General features: G+C 45.8%; 1 protein-coding gene across 1 annotated transcript in view; it reads left to right on the top strand.

Annotated features, from left to right (window-relative positions):
- Positions 1 to 17,168, top strand: part of LOC134654509 (calpain-D) — a 34,961-nt gene extending 17,793 nt beyond the window's left edge. The window contains exons 10-22 of the mRNA XM_063509954.1: positions 737 to 876; positions 1,963 to 2,072; positions 3,214 to 3,394; positions 3,927 to 4,051; positions 4,365 to 4,439; positions 4,812 to 4,908; positions 6,379 to 6,560; positions 7,108 to 7,364; positions 9,011 to 9,175; positions 9,801 to 9,912; positions 12,650 to 12,922; positions 15,862 to 16,004; positions 16,976 to 17,168. Coding sequence (XP_063366024.1) covers positions 737 to 876; positions 1,963 to 2,072; positions 3,214 to 3,394; positions 3,927 to 4,051; positions 4,365 to 4,439; positions 4,812 to 4,908; positions 6,379 to 6,560; positions 7,108 to 7,364; positions 9,011 to 9,175; positions 9,801 to 9,912; positions 12,650 to 12,922; positions 15,862 to 16,004; positions 16,976 to 17,165 — 2,050 coding nt within the window. The 3' untranslated portion in view covers positions 17,166 to 17,168. The remainder of the gene's footprint in view (positions 1 to 736; positions 877 to 1,962; positions 2,073 to 3,213; positions 3,395 to 3,926; positions 4,052 to 4,364; positions 4,440 to 4,811; positions 4,909 to 6,378; positions 6,561 to 7,107; positions 7,365 to 9,010; positions 9,176 to 9,800; positions 9,913 to 12,649; positions 12,923 to 15,861; positions 16,005 to 16,975) is intronic.
- The last annotated feature ends 3,152 nt before the right edge of the window (positions 17,169 to 20,320 follow it).

Here is a 20,320-nt window from a genome sequence, read left to right as displayed (position 1 = left end):
TTTCTTCTAGTACTGAATTATCGATATCGATAAAATAATGTTTCTATCACTGGCTAGATTCCGACAGTGTTTTGTTTTGCCGTGAAAAATCCGAGCTCTGCTGATCAACGTCAGCCGGCGCGCCCCGGCGCTTTACTATGAAACTTTCCATACATAAAAACTTAGCGAACTCTTTAACGACACGAACAGTTTGGTGCAACCGACCCTAAGGGCTCATTTCTTAGACGGCGCGCGAACTCGTATACGATTTTAGTTACATTGCGGACCACTGAGGTTACATCAATTCAGCCGACCGATCAAACGACGCAATGAAATTAAACTCACATGCGAGTTCTCGCTCCGTCTAAATGAGCCCTAACACACACAACACACGCGTTTCGTTCTTAGGCCGGACGACCCGATCGGGATCGTGGTACTACATACATCTTTACATAAAGAAATTATACTACTACACCTTTATATTTTGTGGCCTGGCGCGGATGTCTTGTTAAGCTGGGTGGCAATGAATGTGTTAATCACCACACAGTATAAAACAAAGTCGCTTCCCGCTGTTTGTCTGTCTGTCTGTATGTATGCTTAGATTTTTAAAACTACGCAACTGATTTTGATGCGGGTTTTTTCAATAGATATAGTGATTCAAGAGGAAGGTTTATGTACAATTTGTTAACCCGTGCGAAGCCGGGGCGGGTCGCTAGTTAAAAATAAACATGTAAGGTCAACCGGGGCATATCTTCAGGTCGGAGTCGACCAGTTGGCCGTGCTCGGAGTGCACGTACGCGAACGCGCCGGCCGCGCTGGCGTGCGACATGTGCCAGTCCCCGCGCGCGCGCCTGCTGCCCGCCGCGCCCAACCACGACCTGGACGACGACGACCAAGGTGAGTCGCGACCTGAAACTACTTTATCAGGTCGGAGTCGACCAGTTGGTCGTGCTCGGAGTGCACGTACGCGAACGCGCCGGCCGCGCTGGCGTGCGACATGTGCCAGTCGCCGCGCCCAACCACGACCTGGACGACGACGACCAAGGTGAGTCGCGACCTGAAACTACTTTATCAGGTCGGAGTCGACCAGTTGGCCGTGGTCGGAGTGCACGTACGCGAACGCGCCGGCCGCGCTGGCGTGCGACATGTGCCAGTCCCCGCGCCCAACCACGACCTGGACGACGACGACCAAGGTGAGTCGCGACCTGAAACTACTTTATCAGGTCGGAGTCGACCAGTTGGCCGTGGTCGGAGTGCACGTACGCGAACGCGCCGGCCGCGCTGGCGTGCGACATGTGCCAGTCGCCGCGCCCAACCACGACCTGGACGACGACGACCAAGGTGAGTCGCGACCTGAAACTACTTGACCATAGTGGCACTTTGTTCCGCAATCACTTTACTGTAGTTGTTAGGATTCTTATATAAAATTTGACAGAAGCGAGTGTATTGAGTCTAAATTTAAAGAACTCTGCTCGTTTATACGAGGCTTTCCGCTAAAAAAACTTCTGAGTCTTTTAAGTCCCGACTCGAGTCCCATATTGAATCTTTTTTGGACGCAGCTCAAAACTCGAGCCTCTGAATAAATGCTACGTCAACTATTTTGTACGATATTATACAATATAGTTTACCTAACCCATGAATTTCACATTAAGGCAACGCATTTTGAATTTCGTTCGTAATAAAATGAGAGTTACCCGAAAAGGACTCGAGTGTCTACAAGATACTCGGGTCTCTAACAAGTGGAAAAGAACTCGAGTTTCGACTTAATTATATGAGTCTGAAAAACACAGTCGAGTCTTAAAGGACTCGAGTCTTAACCAACACGAATACGTCGCTTCTTTTATCGTACTTGGATTCGCCGTCTCATTACTTCAGCCTTTTATCACCCACTGTTTAGCATAAGACTCTCGAATACACCAGAGTCAAAATATCAGAGAATCTTCAGAATTATTAAACGTTCGCAACAATATTGAATGTTCACAGAGGGCTCAGATAGCGAACGTCAAGAAAGCACGCCGGTTGAAATACTGCGGCTGAGGGAAGAGAGTCACGCGTGGACGCAGTGGCAAGAAGTACTCGCTCAGTGTGCCGCTGTAAGTACCATTTTTAGGGTTCCGTAGCCAAATGGCAAAAAACGGAACCCTTATAGATTCGTCATGTCTGTCTGTCTGTCCGTCCGTATGTCACAGCCACTTTTCTCCGAAACTATAAGAACTATACTGTTGAAACTTGGTAAGTAGATGTATTCTGTGAACCGCATTAAGATTTTCACACAAAAATAGAAAAAAAACAATAAATTTTTGGGGTTCCCCATACTTCGAACTGAAACTAAAAAAAAATTTTTTCATCAAACCCATACGTGTGGGGTATCTATGGATAGGTCTTCAAAAATGATATTGAGGTTTCTAATATCATTTTTTTCTAAACTGAATAGTTTGCGCGAGAGACACTTCCAAAGTGATAAAATGTGTGTCCCCCCCCCTGTAACTTCTAAAATAAGAGAATGATAAAACTAAAAAAAATATATGATGTACACTACCATGTAAACTTCCACCGAAAATTGGTTTGAACGAGATCTAGTAAGTAGTTTTTTTTTATACGTCATAAATCGCCTAAATACGGAACCCTTCATGGGCGAGTCCGACTCGCACTTGGCCGCTTTTTTATTTTTTTATACGTCATAAATTGCCTAAATACGGAACCCTTCATGGGCGAGTCCGACTCGCACTTGGCCGCTTTTTACGTTGTAATGTTATGTGTAAGTTTGTTTATTGTTTCTCTTTTTATCTGTTTTTTTGCCATGAATAAATAATGAATGAATAATTTATATTTCTATTTTTGGTTGCTATACGCACTGGCGGTTACAATGCGGTTAATTTTCAGCCCAATGTGAAATCCCGCCCTTTCATGGCTTGCCAAGTGCGTGTAGGCCCTTAGCACAGAATAAATAAAAGTACTAGGTACAGAAGATACACACTAACAAAACGCGTCTATTACGACAGATATGACCGCTAGGTGGCTCAAGCGCGAGCAGGCGTCCGTTCTGTAACGGTGCGCGGCAACTACTATGGCTAGACACCAAAATTGGTGTGGGTAGAATGTACTTGTAGATAATTGTAGCGACGCGACGAAATCGCGGAGTGAGCCACGCCTGCCCTTAGAGCTTAGGCGTATCGATTCTAGTTGTTACGATGAAAATTAACTGACATACATTTCACTTTCTCGTTTTCGCAGACGGGCGAGCCGTATGTGGACGAATCCTTCCCCGCGCACCCCCGCTCGCTCTACTACAACGGCAGCGGCGAAAGCGGCGCGGCGGCGCGCTGGCTGCGTCCACACCAGATACACGTGGACGGCTCACACCGCCTGCCCTGGCGCGTGTACCGCGACCCGCGACCCTCCGACATCTCGCAAGGTGTGTACACACCAGATACACGTGGACGTGGGTGCAAAGGTTCAGGTCTGCGGAGGTCAGGTCCTCCAAGGTTCTGCTGCTTGTCTGCCCTTTGCATCAATCATCGCATCTCGCGGTAGTTTTCGATACGCCGCTACCAAATGCTGGAACAACCTACCTCCATCTATTCGCACGCTGAAAACAGTTAACAGTTTCAACACTCGAACACCGCTTGCTCGCTGCATATCAAACTCCAAAATGCACTTTTTTGCAATTGTTTCGCGAAAAGCGCGCGCATGCACTTTTGCCGCGAAGTAAGGAATGCAAATCGGTTATTTTTTGTATGGAAATAATCGGTTATTAACCGAAACCGCGGTTATTTCCATACAAAAAATAACCGATTTGCATTCCCTACCGCGAAGACGCTAGATCTGGACGCATCTTATCAAACATTTGTTAGTATTTAAGCATAAATTGGATAATCAATCAAATTAGCATAATATTAAGTTTTAAATGAATAAAATATTATCTTATCTTATGTACGTTGTTTCAGGTGTCCTAGGCAACTGCTGGCTTCTGTCGGCGCTAGCGGTGTTAGCTGAGCGCGCATCTCTAGTGCGAGGTGTCGTTGTTAGGGGCGAACCTAGCGTGGGGGCCTATCAGCTACGACTATGCAAGGTAATTCTTAAATACCGGTGGTCAACTATTTCTAGCTCTCAAATCATCTCTCCAGGCACACATTGATGTTAATTTTGACTTCTCAGTACGTTGGTGAAAAACAAGTTAACTAATGGGGTTGGCAACTGTCAAAGGTTTGCATAGATTGCGCCATCATAGCTTGCCCCGTTTTGTATGAGATTTGGCATCCAGGGCACTAAAAAAAACAAATATATTGACACAATTCTAGGGATTGACAGGGCAAGCTATGATGGCGCCATCTGCTAAATACTTCGACCGGCCAACCCCATGAACAAATAACAATTAATTTCAGGATGGACGATGGCTGACTGTAACCGTCGACGACCTACTTCCGTGCAATAAAAAAGGACACCTGGTTTACTCTCAGGTTAGTTAAACAAACTTGTCCGTTGGGCACAAAAGAACATAATTAATTTACAGTAGTTATGTAGCGTATCCTTATTTAATTACACAAACGGGTCTACCGCGATATAGTTTCATTGTTTTTACCTTAAATTCCGACGTTTCAGCTGAATTGCACCAGCTGTGGTCACGGAAAGACATAAATATACAACATAAACATAACACACACACATACAGTTTATAAAAAACTGATTTTGGGTAGTTCAGTGTCGTTTTATTTATGTCTCCGTTGACATTTGCTGGGACGTCAGTCTTTAAGTGCTTTAAGCACTTTAGGCTTAAGTGTTAAAGCGTATCCTTCTTGATCTAATGGCGTTAACGAATTGTTTGTTTACAGGCTAAAAGAAAACAGCTGTGGGTGCCTCTCATAGAGAAGGCAGTCGCCAAACTGCACGGGTGCTACGAGGCTCTCGTTTCTGGGAGAGCTATTGAAGGTATGTTTCGTAAATCTTTGTAACGCTTATTTTTCTTGAGACTGACATTAATGAACGGGCTCGTTGGTGAGCGTTGGCGGGGCGGAAAGCGTCAGAGAAATTCAAACAGTGAAGTAAAGTAGCCGTCATTAGAATTTGCAAACTATGTAAACAAACCGCCATATTGAAATTGTCTCTGAATGATGAATTTACTAGTGATGGGCAAGACTCTTACTTACTACTTTACTAATGTCAAACCATATCGAATAATAAAATACCAAAATTAAAAAACAAGTAGTTACTTATTTTTAATTTGTTTAATCACTATCAGAAGACAAATTGGTACTTAAGAATGATGTATTGATGTATTTTACAACCGCGGCGGTAGGTACAGAGCGTGAGTTGGGTAGTGTGTAGCGGGTTTATATCACAAACTTTAGTCACAACACTACCCATCATAGACAATTGTAGAATTTAAAAGAAACAAAAACGTCATTCCATCAGGTCCTAATAACCTAACTTATGAAACCATTTTAAACTCTAAGATACAGTTATGTATTTATGTATTTTACGGAACGGACCGTTTCAATAGTGTATATGTGTATAGTTTGAATTGTGTTTGATGGGGTAGTGTGAAAATTCAAGGAGAAACAGTCACAAAACAAAGTTACATTGTTTGTTTACATAGTTCGCAAGTTCTATTGACGGCAACTTTAAGTAAGTAGGCCGCTCGCTTACTTACTTCACTGGCTCAGTGACCCAAAAAGGATCTTGGCCTCTGACTCAAGAGAGCGCCACTCTGCCCCACTCTGCGCCACTTTACGCCACTTGGGTATTCATTTCATTTCATTTATTGAATGCCAACCATGGTATTACAAGGTGCTTACATATAATAATAATAACATTATAAAGTACAGCATGGACCCTGCTAGGGCGTGACAAATCTTAAAATATAACTTAACATAGGGAAAAAAAATGTATACACTTAAAACTAATACATATTTTCCGATCTGTCGTTCATATATTCTTCGAGAGTGTAAAAAGCTTTAGATATTAAATATTTTTTTAGCTTTGTAACAAAAGTAGTGTATTTCTCTCCAGCTACTATCTGACTATATAGGTAAGTTGTTGTAGACTTTCATTGACATATTCCGAAGGCGGACAGGTCTTTTAGGGCTTCGTCACTCCAGCGGTATCTGGGACGTCCAGACGGACGTTTTCCGCCCGGGTGCCCCACATACGCTCTTTTCACAGCACGATCCTCTCCCATACTCTCCTACCATTCAAATCTAAAGACTTACGGCGTTATTCATAAAGGTCTGCTGAGTTAATCAGTTGATAATCGTCGTTTGTCTCTATCTGTCGTTATGCCATAGAGATGAGAGAGGGACAAACGACGATCATCAGCTGATTAACTTAGCAGACGTTATGTGAATAACGCCGTTTGGTCTTAACTAAAGATTTTTCCTAAAATGCTAACATTATATCCAGGTCTATGCACACTAACGGGGGCTCCATGCGAGTCAGTGTCACTCCAAGCGGGCGGAGCGGGCGGCGCCGGGGGCGGAGCTCCCCTCGAGCAGCTGGACCGGGACCTGGTGTGGGCGCAGCTGTTGTCCTCGCGGCAGGCCAGCTTCCTCATGGGGGCCAGCTGCGGCGGCGGCAACATGAAGGTCACTGTTGTGTGTTACCTGTCCGTGTGTCACTACAAGCGGGCGGCGCCGGGGCGGAGCTCCCCTCGAGCAGCTGGACCGGGACCTGGTGTGGGCGCAGCTGCTGTCCTCGCGGCAGGCCAGCTTCCTCATGGGGGCCAGCTGCGGCGGCGGCAACATGAAGGTCACTGTTGTGTGTTACCTGTCTGTGTATTTTTTCACCACACCAACTGGTAAAGGCACTCTTGATTTTTTTTAAACTGATAGCAAAGTTGCATTTTATTCACATGTGAGGCAAAATAATTTAATGCAAATTTTGAGTTGTTTACCTACTTATTTGAGTTGTTTTCTTATGTTTGCTGGTAGAATTTACTTTTAAATCATGATTTTGAAAGATAATAATTAATATTTTTCGAACCACTTAGGTACTACGCTCGGGGTTCAATTTTAAAATCTTTCGCTTGCTCGGGTATCAATAATAGCACGAGCGGTTAAACAACAACTTTGCCCCCTTATACAACAAATAACTATTAATTGGGTTGAATTTCACACAAATGCTTCATTCCAGGTGGACGAAGAAGAATACCAGCGGCTCGGTCTCCGGCCCCGGCACGCGTACAGCGTCCTCGACGTGGTGGAGGTGGCGGGGCCCTTGCGGCTGCTGCGCCTGCGCAACCCGTGGGGGCACTACACGTGGCGCGGCGCCTGGGCGGGCAGCTGCCCGCGCTGGACGCCCGAGCTGCGCCGCGCCGTGCGCGCCAGCGCGCCCAGCGACCCGCACCACGACCAGGCCGTGTTCTGGATCAGCTTCGAGGATGTCCTCAAGTAAGTAAATCCTAAGGTCTGTGAAACATAAATGAACGTGTAATTAAAAGTTTAAAGGGACCTAGGACACTACACGGTCCTGCAATAGGGCAGGGTATCTACGTGAGCGCTCCTAAAAACCTGCATCATGACCAAGCCGTGTTCGGGATCAGCTTCGAGGATGTCCTCAAGTAAGCAGATCCTTAGGTCTGGGAAACATAAATGAACGTGTAATTAAAAGTTTAAAGGGACCCAATAGGACACTACACGGTCCTGCAATAGGGCAGGGTATCTACGTGAGCGCTCCTAAAAACCCGCACCACGACCAGGCCGTGTTCTGGATCAGCTTCGAGGATGTCCTCAAGTAAGTAAATCCTAAGGTCTGTGAAACATAAATGAACGTGTAATTAAAAGTTTAAAGGGACCTAGGACACTACACGGTCCTGCAATAGGGCAGGGTATCTACGTGAGCGCTCCTAAAAACCTGCATCATGACCAAGCCGTGTTCGGAATCAGCTTCGAGGATGTCCTCAAGTAAGCAGATCCTTAGGTCTGGGAAACATAAATGAACGTGTAATTAAAAGTTTAAAGGGACCCAATAGGACACTACACGGTCCTGCAATAGGGCAGGGTATCTACGTGAGCGCTCCTTCAAAAAACCTGTATCATGACCAAGCCGTATTCTGGATCAGCTTCGAGGATGTCCTCAAGTAAGCATGGGATCCTAAGGTCTGGAACCCAAATTAACGTGTAATTAAAAGTTTAAAGGGACCCAATAGGACACTATACGGTTGCCCGCCTGCAAAAGGGCAGGTATCTACGTGAGCGCTCCTAAAAACCTGCATCATGACCAAGCCGTGTTCGGAATCAGCTTCGAGGATGTCCTCAAGTAAGCAGATCCTAAGGTCTGGGAAACATAAATGAACATGTAATTAAAAGTTTAAAGGGACCGAACATGACACTATACGGTCCTGCAATAGGGCAGGGTATCTACGTGAGCGCTCCTAAAAACCTGCATCATGACCAAGCCGTGTTCGGAATCAGCTTCGAGGATGTCCTCAAGTAAGCTGATCCTAAGGTCTGGGAAACATAAAGGAATGTGTAATTAAAAGTTTAAAGGGACCCAACATGACACTATACGGTCCTGCAATAGGGCAGGGTACGTACGTGAGCGCTCCTAAAAACCCGCATCACGACCAAGCTGTGTTCGGGATCAGCTTCGAGGATGTCCTCAAGTAAGCAGATCCTTAGGTCTGGGAAACATAAATGAACGTGTAATTAAAAGTTTAAAGGGACCCAATAGGACACTACACGGTCCTGCAATAGGGCAGGGTATCTACGTGAGCGCTCCTAAAAACCTGCATCATGACCAAGCCGTGTTCGGGATCAGCTTCGAGGATGTCCTCAAGTAAGCAGATCCTAAGGTCTGGCGAACTTAAATGAACGTGTAATTAAAAGTTTAAAGGGACCCAACATGACACTATACGGTCCTGCAATAGGGCAGGGAATCTACGTGAGCGCTCCTTCTAAAAACCTGCATAATTCTCAAGCTATATTATGGATCAGTTGTAACTAGGATGGAAACTACCTACTTTAAAAATAAATTCCTTGGATTAATATAGTCTTATCACTCAACCTTCGGGAATTAATCAGTGCATTATTTTCAGATATTTCGACTGCATCGACATCTGCAAAGTCCGCGTCGGCTGGCACGAGGTCCGGTTAGCAGGCGTGCTGCCACCTATGTCGTCAACGCGACACCTTACATGCCTACTGCTGACCGCCACCCAGCCCACTGAGGTGGACTTCACACTGTTTCAGGAGGGACAGAGGTACTGTAACACATTTTGTTAACACCTTCTGTAGGCTGTGATCATCTGCAAGTGCCGCGTCAGCTGGCAAGCAGTCCGGTTAGCAGGCGTGCTGCCACCTATGTCGTCGACGAGACACCTCACGTGCCTGCTGCTCACCGCCACCCAACCCACCGAGGTGGACTTCACACTGTTTCAGGAGGGACAGAGGTACTGTAACACATCTTGTTAACACCTTCTGTAGGCTATGATCATCTGCATAGTCCGCGTCGGCTGGCATAAGGTCCGTTTAGCAGGCGTGCTGCCACCTATGTCGTCGACGAGACACCTCACGTGCCTGCTGCTCACCGCCACCCAACCCACCGAGGTGGACTTCACACTGTTTCAGGAGGGACAGAGGTTGGTAGATCCCCTTTCATCGTTATAACCCAGACTGTGTGTCATTAACATGGTACCAAAGGATGGCCAGAACATTTTGTGAGCAACTCAATAGCCATGACAGCAGGATAGGTCAGGATAATAAGGATATGACAGGTCATGGGACTGCCCACCGAGAATGATTTCATACGGTTATTACCCTAATACCTTTGTAAAACTACTACAAAATCTCGTTGAGTCTAAGGTTAAGGTTATTGTGGTTTTTCAGAAATTCTGCCAAAAGTCAGCGTTCCCAATTGGACTTGTGCGTCGTCGTGTTCCGGACGAAATCGGGCCCGAACGCTCAAGTCGGAAAACTGGTCGCACATAGCAAAAGACAGGTAACAACTAGAATTATCTTGATTCATATTCATATTCAATCATTTATTTGTATAAAAACCACATAGAAATGCATGCAAATACAATTTTTAAAAACACAGAGTTCACAACAATACAGAAATCAGAAATAATAATACACACATAGCTAAGTCAAACAGAAAAACAAAACAATAATATTAAGTCAAATATCAGGTAGAATGGTCAAAGACAATTTCTCATTATGATTCATGACGATAAAAAATCAGAATATTTTGATCGTTCGTTCAAAAAGGTGATCATCGTGAGTATTTAAAGCAAGTAAAGTCGATTGAAAGTAGGAACGAAAACGATTAAAATTAAATGATGGAACTATGTAAAACAAACTTGAAGTAACGAAATTGTATTTTAGTAAGGTTCAGGCCCCGTAGACAACATCTCACTGTCACACTAAGGGTCTCCCCAAACTTATCGACGCGGAATCGGCAATGCCAATAGAAATGAAACTTTATGTCCACGCAATAAGAGCGAAAAAGACGCCGACGCGTCGGCCGTCGACGGCCGAACGGAGCCGAACCGAACCTTACCTGTTTATGCTGTTTACTATCGGCTTTCGCCGAATCCGCGTCGATAAGTTTGGGGAGACCCTAATATGGAAGAATAGAGAGACACAAAGCGATTCAATAGCAAAGCGCAAGCGATCGTCACCTTGGCTAGGCCGCCTGGTCTCTAGACCAGCGCTGGTGTTTCTACGGGGCTAAAAGTGTGCGTCAGTCGTAAATATTCATTATTTACGGGTCGGCCTCCTGATAGGCATTCTACAAAGGCAGTTTGTAGGATTGTTGGACAATGGTACGAATAGGACTGATATAAATCCTACTTTTGCGGACATATTGTCATCAATAGGATTGAAAGGGTACAAAATTGCACCAACTCAAATGAGTACCGCTGATGGATCAGTGCATAATCTCAACGTAGTGTACGATATTCCAGTATCATTTGATGGACAGTTTAAGGTGATTGCTGCTAAGGTCATGTCAAGGTTAAGCCACCAGATGATATTGGGTAAAGATTTCTTTGAAGAGTTTGGTATATCATTACAGTTCAGGGGAAATAAAAGCGAGGTAATGAATTTAGGTGAGGTCCCTGTGAATAAACCGGTCATTGTTTCTGGTGAAGACCTATGCTTGGAGCAAAAAGAAGAATTAGAGCAGGTAATAAGACGTATGCGATTAGAGATTGGTAATGGGTTAGGTAGAAAATCCATGTTAACTCATAGTATTGACAGGGGGGTGTCACTCCGCAGTTTAGGTACATTTGGCCGGCGCGCCCATCGGACAGGCGTATGGCAGTGGGCTGCCGCTCGGCGCGCACGATAGTCGTGTCACGCGGCGCTCGCGCAAAATTGAAAATACACAATGGCTTCGAAACTTACTTCCGCGAGAATCAGACATGCTATCTTCGGATAAAAAATGTATGTTTACATAATCAACGTTTGTAATTCCTACATATTTATCTTAAAAACAATAAATCAGTGGGTATAGGTATAAAAACTTGTCAAGTGATAACCCCGTGCCGACACTCACAGCTCGGTCATAAAACTGCGGCGCGCAAAGGAGATTCACGGTTCGTGCGCGGTTATAAGTTTCAATTTTGCTTGCAGGCGGCGATATAGGTGTAATTTTATACCTAAACCTGACTTTTGTGAAGGAGTGAATTTTCTGTACGGTAATACTACTACTAATAGTTATTCTGTGGTATTGATACTGGTGTTGCTAAACCGATTCATCAGAAACTCCGACCCTCCGACTCTCTGTCGAGCGCTCCGACTGAACATCTAGCGACCTTCACCAAGGAGGAGTTTTGGCCGAGGGGTGTCAAGTTTCGGCGGTTCCGCGGCTCCCTGACACTGCGGGGTTGCGTAATGCATCGCAATCATAATGTAATTTTTCTCAAAAATGGACGGCAAAGTCGACGTTGCCGGTTAAAAAATTGGTCGCGAAGTGCGTAGTTTATGGTCAACCAAAAAATTAAAAAGTTAAAAACATTGCAGTGTCGATTACGGGACTGCAATGTTGCATACAAATTCCATTATTTAACGAGTTCCAAACTTTTTAAAAGTTGAAATGGCCATATCAAATGAAGGCATAGGTACAATTAAACAGCCAAACAGATGATCAGCACTTTTTAATATAATGTTGGTACCGCGACTATTTAGGTGTCTCAAATAGGTTGGCGTATTTTCAGCAGAAAAATACACTTCTTTTTATTTAAAAGGCGGCAAAGCAAATATTTTCAATGGTTTTACTTTTTACTGTGATAATTAGACCGTTGCTCCGGTAAATAATTTATATTTCTTGCACCATTTTTTCATTTCTTGCTGGCTTCGGATTCAATTAAACGGACTCCCAAGGTCGTCCGTTTAAAACGAATCCTCAGCCTGCAAGTAGCTACTTCCGAACCTCGACAATAATGTACTATTTAGTGTTTAGTTTATATTTTTATAATATGTATGCTAGTTTTAAGGTATTTATGTATGGGCCACTAGTTGCCTGAAATAAAGATTTCATTCATTCCTTGTCCTTGTCCTAATTTGACTGTTGTTGTTAATTTTTAAAATCTAGCTATCCCGAATTTTGTTTTTCTTGATTGAGCTAGTAAGTGGTGGCAACTGTATTGGTTTATGAATTATGTATAGACATTAGTTAAAAGAAACATGTACCGTTTGTGCCCAAATAAACATTAAAACATTATTCTTTCCAGGTCCGCGGCTTCGTCGGCTGCCACAAAATGCTAGAGAAAGGTTTCTACCTAGTCGTCTGCCTCGCCTTCAACCACTGGCACACGGGTTTCTCGCCCGAGTCGCTGGCGGGCTGGCCGCGGCACGTGCTCGCCGCGCACTCGAGCAAGCCGCTCGGCGTGGAGCGGCCTCCGCTGCACGCGCACATCCTCGCCGACGCCATCATCGGCCTCACGCTCGCCAGGGGCCAGCGACACGAGGGCCGGCAGGGCATGACGGCCTACTACCTCACCAAGGTCATCACGCTTTTCAATTAAGGATACTTCTTCCTTCCTTAGTCCCAGTTCTATCTGGGGTAGGTTTCTACCTAGTCGTCTGTCTGGCCTTCAACAACTGGCACACGGGCTTCTCGCCCGAGTCGCTGGCGGGCTGGCCGCGGCACGTGCTCGCCGCGCACTCGAGCAAGCCGCTCGGCGTGGAGCGGCCTCCGCTGCACGCGCACATCCTCGCCGACGCCATCATCGGCCTCACGCTCGCCAGGGGCCAGCGACACGAGGGCCGGCAGGGCATGACGGCATACTACCTCACCAAGGTCATCACGCTTTTCAATTAAGGATACATCTTCCTTCCTTAGTCCCAGTTCTGTCTGGGGTACGCTTCTACCCGTCTGTCTGGCCTTCAACAACTGGCACACGGGCTTCTCGCCCGAGTCGCTGGCGGGCTGGCCGCGGCACGTGCTCGCCGCGCACTCGAGCAAGCCGCTCGGCGTGGAGCGGCCTCCGCTGCACGCGCACATCCTCGCCGACGCCATCATCGGCCTCACGCTCGCGGGGGGCCAGCGACACGAGGGCCGGCAGGGCATGACGGCATACTACCTCACCAAGGTCATCACGCTTTTCAATTAAGGATACATCTTCCTTCCTTAGTCCCAGTTCTGTCTGGGGTACGCTTCTACCCGTCTGTCTGGCCTTCAACAACTGGCACACGGGCTTCTCGCCCGAGTCGCTGGCGGGCTGGCCGCGGCACGTGCTCGCCGCGCACTCGAGCAAGCCGCTCGGCGTGGAGCGGCCTCCGCTGCACGCGCACATCCTCGCCGACGCCATCATCGGCCTCACGCTCGCGGGGGGCCAGCGACACGAGGGCCGGCAGGGCATGACGGCATACTACCTCACCAAGGTCATCACGCTTTTCAATTAAGGATACATCTTCCTTCCTTAGTCCCAGTTCTGTCTGGGGTACGCTTCTACCCGTCTGTCTGGCCTTCAACAACTGGCACACGGGCTTCTCGCCCGAGTCGCTGGCGGGCTGGCCGCGGCACGTGCTCGCCGCGCACTCGAGCAAGCCGCTCGGCGTGGAGCGGCCTCCGCTGCACGCGCACATCCTCGCCGACGCCATCATCGGCCTCACGCTCGCGAGGGGCCAGCGACACGAGGGCCGGCAGGGCATGACGGCATACTACCTCACCAAGGTCATCACGCTTTTCAATTAAGGATACATCTTCCTTCCTTAGTCCCAGTTCTGTCTGGGGTACGCTTCTACCCGTCTGTCTGGCCTTCAACAACTGGCACACGGGCTTCTCGCCCGAGTCGCTGGCGGGCTGGCCGCGGCACGTGCTCGCCGCGCACTCGAGCAAGCCGCTCGGCGTGGAGCGGCCTCCGCTGCACGCGCACATCCTCGCCGACGCCATCATCGGCCTCACGCTCGCGAGGGGCCAGCGACACGAGGGCCGGCAGGGCATGACGGCATACTACCTCACCAAGGTCATCACGCTTTTCAATTAAGGATACATCTTCTTCCTTCTCTAAAGCTTTGGATTCCTCCGAAAACGGTGCCGTCATATTACGGCCGCTATATAGCGTTGACTGACGTCACTAGAACGTTGTCTATGTAAACAAGATGGCGCGGTTTCCTAGACGGCGTTACGTTACGTTGATTGTCAACGTAACGTAAGATGACGGCCGTCATGACCTTGTCGATAGTTTCGTGAACGTTTTATTAGATAGCGGTGACGCCATTTTGAATAAATGACACGAGATTTGAATAAATGATTCCGTACTACGATTATTGTCCTCTTCTGATGATATTTCATCCTCCAAGTAAATTATAGATGATCAAGCAAATCTTGTCAGTAGGAAAAGGCGCGAAATTCAAATTTTCTATGGGACGTTATCCCATCGCGCCTACATTTTTCAAATTTGCCGCTTTGACCTTGGTGGATGACGGTGTGTTATGACGCCGTGGTACTTTCCACATGTCGCCACCGTAAAGACGGCCGTCTTTTGCTGCCGCTATATGACGGCCGTCATATGACGGCACCGTTTTCGGAGGAATCCAAAGCTTTAGTCCCAGTTCTATCTGGGGTAGGCTTCTCACCAAGGTCATCATCATCACGCTTTTTAATTCCGACTAATACATTTTTAGGGCTCGAGGATTACTGATGCGTCAATGGAGAGTCTTCAAAAGTTACGAAATTAATGAAAGGGAAATTTGGAATGGAGATTTAAACATTCCTTGGGGAGATTTGGGGGTTTTTTGCGCAACTTGCACATCTGTACCTAGGATATAGAACGCAATAGGCTACATGACTAATTTTTTTTTATGGTATCAATCGATCGGGTTTGTTTTTAGGATCAAATGTCTGTATGGGATGGGCATTAAAGTAACACAAAAGTCAGAAATTGTAGTTAAAGTCCGACAGTCGCACTTCACTCGCGAAACGCCCTATACAAAACGGCCAGAGGCCGTGACGTCATCGCCCATCTTGTAGTATGGACAAAACAAGAAAGAAAGCGTTTTTGTCGGTTAAATATTGCGTTTATGTATATAGTTGCTATACAATATTTTTTTTGGATGAAATGTAAGTAATCAAATGGTACTCTTACTTTTATCGTTTTTGGAAGTTAAAAAAACTTAAATTTTGAAACTTTCAGGTCCTGTAATTTTGTAATTTTTCAATATTTTATTTTAATATCCACATTATTGTGATAAATTGCTCGTTTGCTATCTATTTTACTAGATTTTGTTATAAAATTCAACATGTGTCATCATCCCTATTGCATCATAAGCTAAGAAATCCAAAATGGCGCCGTTCTTTCCGTTTCTGGTATTTTTTTTGGTCGTCAACAGCTTAGGGTTTGCACTCACGATACTCGGTTTTGAATCACGCGAATTGTCACTAGGCATTGCTTTGAAAATATTTATTTGTATTTATTAACATTTTACTCATTTGCTACAGGGCTGGGCAGGATTAGTAGTTATGGTCGAGAACCGACACACGGACAAGTGGATCCACGTGAAATGCGACTGCCAGGAGAGCTACAACGTCGTTTCTACGCGGGGCGAGCTTAAAACTATCGATTCCGTCCCGCCTCTACACAGGTACTGACTTTAAGTTTAGTATTCAGTCGAGAACCGACCGTGAATATTCGACTCTGTTTCGCATCGTCCGACAAAATTGATACTCATCATCTGCAATAATGTAACTATAGGGTATTTGACTGTATTTAATAGTGTTTTATGCAACCGTTGTTTAAGAGGGGTCAAAAAAGGCGAGTGGCGTGAGTAACAATTGGAGGCGAAGCCGAAAATTGTTAATAAAGACGCCACGAGTATTTTTTGACTCAGTTAAACAACGTTGCATACAATACTTTTTCTACGACCAAGCACTTACTTTGAAATAGAATTGTAAATTTAACAAATATTTTTAATTCAAGAAGTAGCAAAAATGGAGGGTACGGATGGGAAAAGAATGAATGAAATTAAAAAAAAACATGTCTATGGTTCACTTATTTATTAGAGATGACATTTTAAAATAAGGTTGGCAACACTGTATTTCATTCAATATTTTTTAAGTGGTCAGTACACGAAGTATCGAAAAATCGCCAAAAAGATACTGCTTGTATGCACAAACGCTTTTTTGGGGAATAGACTAAAAACCTGTCTTGACATCTATAAGGTAGGGTTTTAAAGGTGTGTGCACGACCCTTTAAATGACAAATAAAAGTACGGGAGTAGAAAAGATAAATTATTTTACACCATGCGTGAAATAAAGCACCAGAAGATTAATAGAGAAACGTTGACACAGCTATTAGACACAACTTATATTTTAAAACCCGTATAAAACTATAAAGAGTAGGTCATTTGATTGTGACATCACATGCTAGTGTTTCATATAAATTCCATAGCAGGAAAATTGTTTTGACAGTTCGAGTAAAGAAACTGATTTGACTGGTAGTCAAATGCCCTATTCAATCGATAACCGACCATGAATATTCGTCTTCTTTGACGGACTCTCTTTCGTAAAATTGATACTCATCCGCAGTAATCCATCTGCATTCCATCTGTTCCAGACAGGTGATAATAGTGCTGACGCAGCTAGAAGGCAGCGGCGGGTTCAGCATCGCGCACCGGCTAACGCACCGGCTGGCGGCGGGCGCGCGCCTGCAGGACTGGGCGCCGCCCGCCGACGCCGAGCCGCGCCACCGCCCGCCGCTGCCGCGCCGCCTGCACGGCCTTCATGCGCCGCGCCTCATCACCTAGTCTGCAGACCACAGGCTACTAGGCCAGGGATCACAGGCCTGACGCAGCGGGTTTAGCATCGCGCACAGACTAGCCCCTGCCGCGCCGCCTGCACGGCCTGCATGCGCCCCGCCTCATCACCTAGTCTGCAGACCACAGGCTATTGGACCAGGCAGACCGGTGAGCATAGGTCTGACGCAGCGGGTTCAACATCAAGCACAGACTAGCCCCTGCCGCGCCGCCTGCACGCGCCCCGCCTCATCACCTAGTCTGCAGACCACAGGCCACCAGACCAGGGATCACAGGCCTGACGCAGCGGGTTTAGCATCGCGCACAGACTAGCTCCTGCCGCGCCCCCTGCACGGCCTGCATGCGCCGCGCCTCATCACCTAGTCTGCAGACCACAGGCTACTGGACCAGGCAGACCGGTGAGCACAGGCTTGACGCAGCGGGTTCAACATCAAGCACAGACTAGCCCCTGCCGCGCCGCCTGCACGCGCCGAGCCTCATCACCTAGGCTGCAGGCCACAGGCCACCAGACCAGGGATCACAGGCCTGAAGCAGCGGGTTCAGCATTAGGGTTTGCTCCCGGGAAATACCGGTACCGAAAGTACCGGGAATTCCCGGGATTTAGAGCCAAGCAAAGAACCGGGATTTCAAAATTAAAATCCCGGTACTCCCGGGATTTTCGGGACTAAAATTTCCGGTACAATATTTGACTGCTTTCTGTTACTTAGCATGAAATATCATGTTTTATAAAGAAAATAAATATATTTTATCAATCTAAGGCTGAGAGTAATACTTTTACGGCTGATCACTACATTAAAATAAATTAAAAAAAACAGTCAATGTTTTTTAGTTTGACAATGCCGACAATATAAAATTGCGTAATTTGATACTTTAAGGGCATAAATGTTTGTACGATAAATAATTTTATACGAACAATTAGTTATTTCATATTTGTATACTAACTACAAGCAAAAATAGAGACAATTTTGTAATTAATAAAATAAAGTAGTATTTTATTAATTACAAAATTCAAACACGGTATAAGAAACTCACATATGATAATGATATTTTAAAATTTTTAAATGAATCAGAATTATTAATAATTCTGGCTGAATAATTTCTCGATTTGTCGTATTGATAGTTCTGTTATTATATGTTCGAAGGTCCACAGCCCATTTTGAACGCATGCGAAAATTATCATTTTTTTTTATCCTTTTTCAAAAAACGTCTTACATATTTAAAAAAAATGATGATATTATCAGTAATATCATCATTTTTTTTAAATATGTAAGACGTTTTTTGAAAAAGGATAAAAAAAAATGATAATTTTCACAATTCAGTTTTTGCCAATCAACAAAGATAGTAAAAATATCATGTAGTTTAGGAAAAAAAACAAACTATATTAATGATTGTGTGACTTAAAGACACGTATTATGGTACAAATGAAGTGTGTACCTTCACTGTGCTACTTTTTTATTGATTTCGTGTATTAGATTCGTGATTCGTTTTTATTGTATTAGATTCGTGGTCGTTTTACGCTTTTTTTTTACTGAAAATTGATGTGAAAACTGATTTTTGAAGGCAGTCCCGAAAGTACCGAAAATACCGGGAAATCCCGGTTCCATTTTTGCCCGGTACCGAAAATCCCGGTTCTTTTAAACAGTACCGGTTCTGCAATCCCTATTCAGCATCACGCACAGACTAGCCCCTGCCGCGCCGTCTGCACGGCCTGCACGCGCCGCGCCGCGCCTCATCACCTAGTCTGCAGGCCACAGGCTACCAGGCCAGGAATCACAGGCCTGACGCAGCGGGTTCAACATCACGCACAGACTAGCCCCTGCCGCGCCGCCTGCACGGCCTGCATGCGCCGCGCCTCATCACCTAGTCTGCAGACCACAGGCTACTAGACCAGGGATCACAGGCCTAACGCAGCGGGTTCAACATCAAGCACAGACTAGCCCCTACCGCGCCGTCTGCACGGCCTGCACGCGCCGCGCCTCATCACCTAGTCTACAGGCCACCAGACCAGGCGGACCAGGGATCACAGGCCTGACGCAGCGGGTTCAGCATCACGCACAGGCTAGCCCCTACCGCGCCGCCTGTACGAGCTGCTTGCTCCCAGACTGATCACCTAGTCTACAGACCGGTGATCACAGGCCTGACGCAGCGGCGGGTTCAGCATAGGGCCAGTTGCACCAACCACATTTGACAGACTGATCAAAATCACTCGGCCGAGAACTATGAATATTTCCATACAATAAAATTTAGCGAACGCTTTAACGATGACAGACGGTTTGGTGCAACCGACCCATAGAGCCACGTAGACACATGCCAATCGCTAACGCTACGTAGCGAACGAAACGCAATCACTGTCACGCTAACATGGACGAGACATAGACACACAGCGATTGGATAGCGAAGCGCAAACGATCGTCACCTTGGCTAGGCCCTGCCGCGCCACCTGCACGGGCTGCGTGTCCCCAGGCTCATCGCCTAGTTCAGCTATACTCAACCTTTTTATAAGAGTTTACTCTTTTTGGGCAATTTTGCCTTGTCGCAAAATGAATCTGCTTATCTGCTTAAAGGTGATCAGACTATACCACGATCACCTGGCCTAAAAAGCCCGCAGTTTGAGTATGGCAGACCTAGGTCTACAAACTCTGACTTTACTCCTCTGTTTTTACAAGGAATTACAGCGGCTTTCCGCAGGCCAAAAGTGATCGCTCGGGTCCGTAGTTTTAGACCCTGCCTACATTATTTATGCTGAGATGCTGACTTAAATCGACTCGAATAATCCTTAAAAGAGAATAATTCTTTTACCGTCACAAAAGTCAAATTTTTCGTGACTTTTGCGCCCTTGTCTGGGACATGTGCGACAATGTGCATGACTTATAATTTTGCCGTATTTGGCCGGTTTTCTTTTTAATTTATAAAACGAGGACAAAAATGAAATTTGCACTAAAAATATGACTTTTCATTGAACGAAAAGCAACTTATGACTCACTGCAACTAAGTGTTGACAGCCCTGGCAACACTGCCATTGTTCCCGTAGTTGGAACGAGAAAGAATGTATTTTTTTTTAATATCCTTTTTTTTTATAAATAATTGTGCTATAAAAATCTCATTAGGATGACAAAAGCATTTAAATGGCTTGCAAATAAGATAAA

Source organism: Cydia amplana, chromosome 15 (genome assembly GCF_948474715.1).
Source record: "Cydia amplana chromosome 15, ilCydAmpl1.1, whole genome shotgun sequence".
In the NCBI taxonomy this organism is placed as follows: Eukaryota; Metazoa; Arthropoda; class Insecta; order Lepidoptera; family Tortricidae; genus Cydia; species Cydia amplana.
This window is presented reverse-complemented; position numbering and strand designations above follow the sequence as displayed.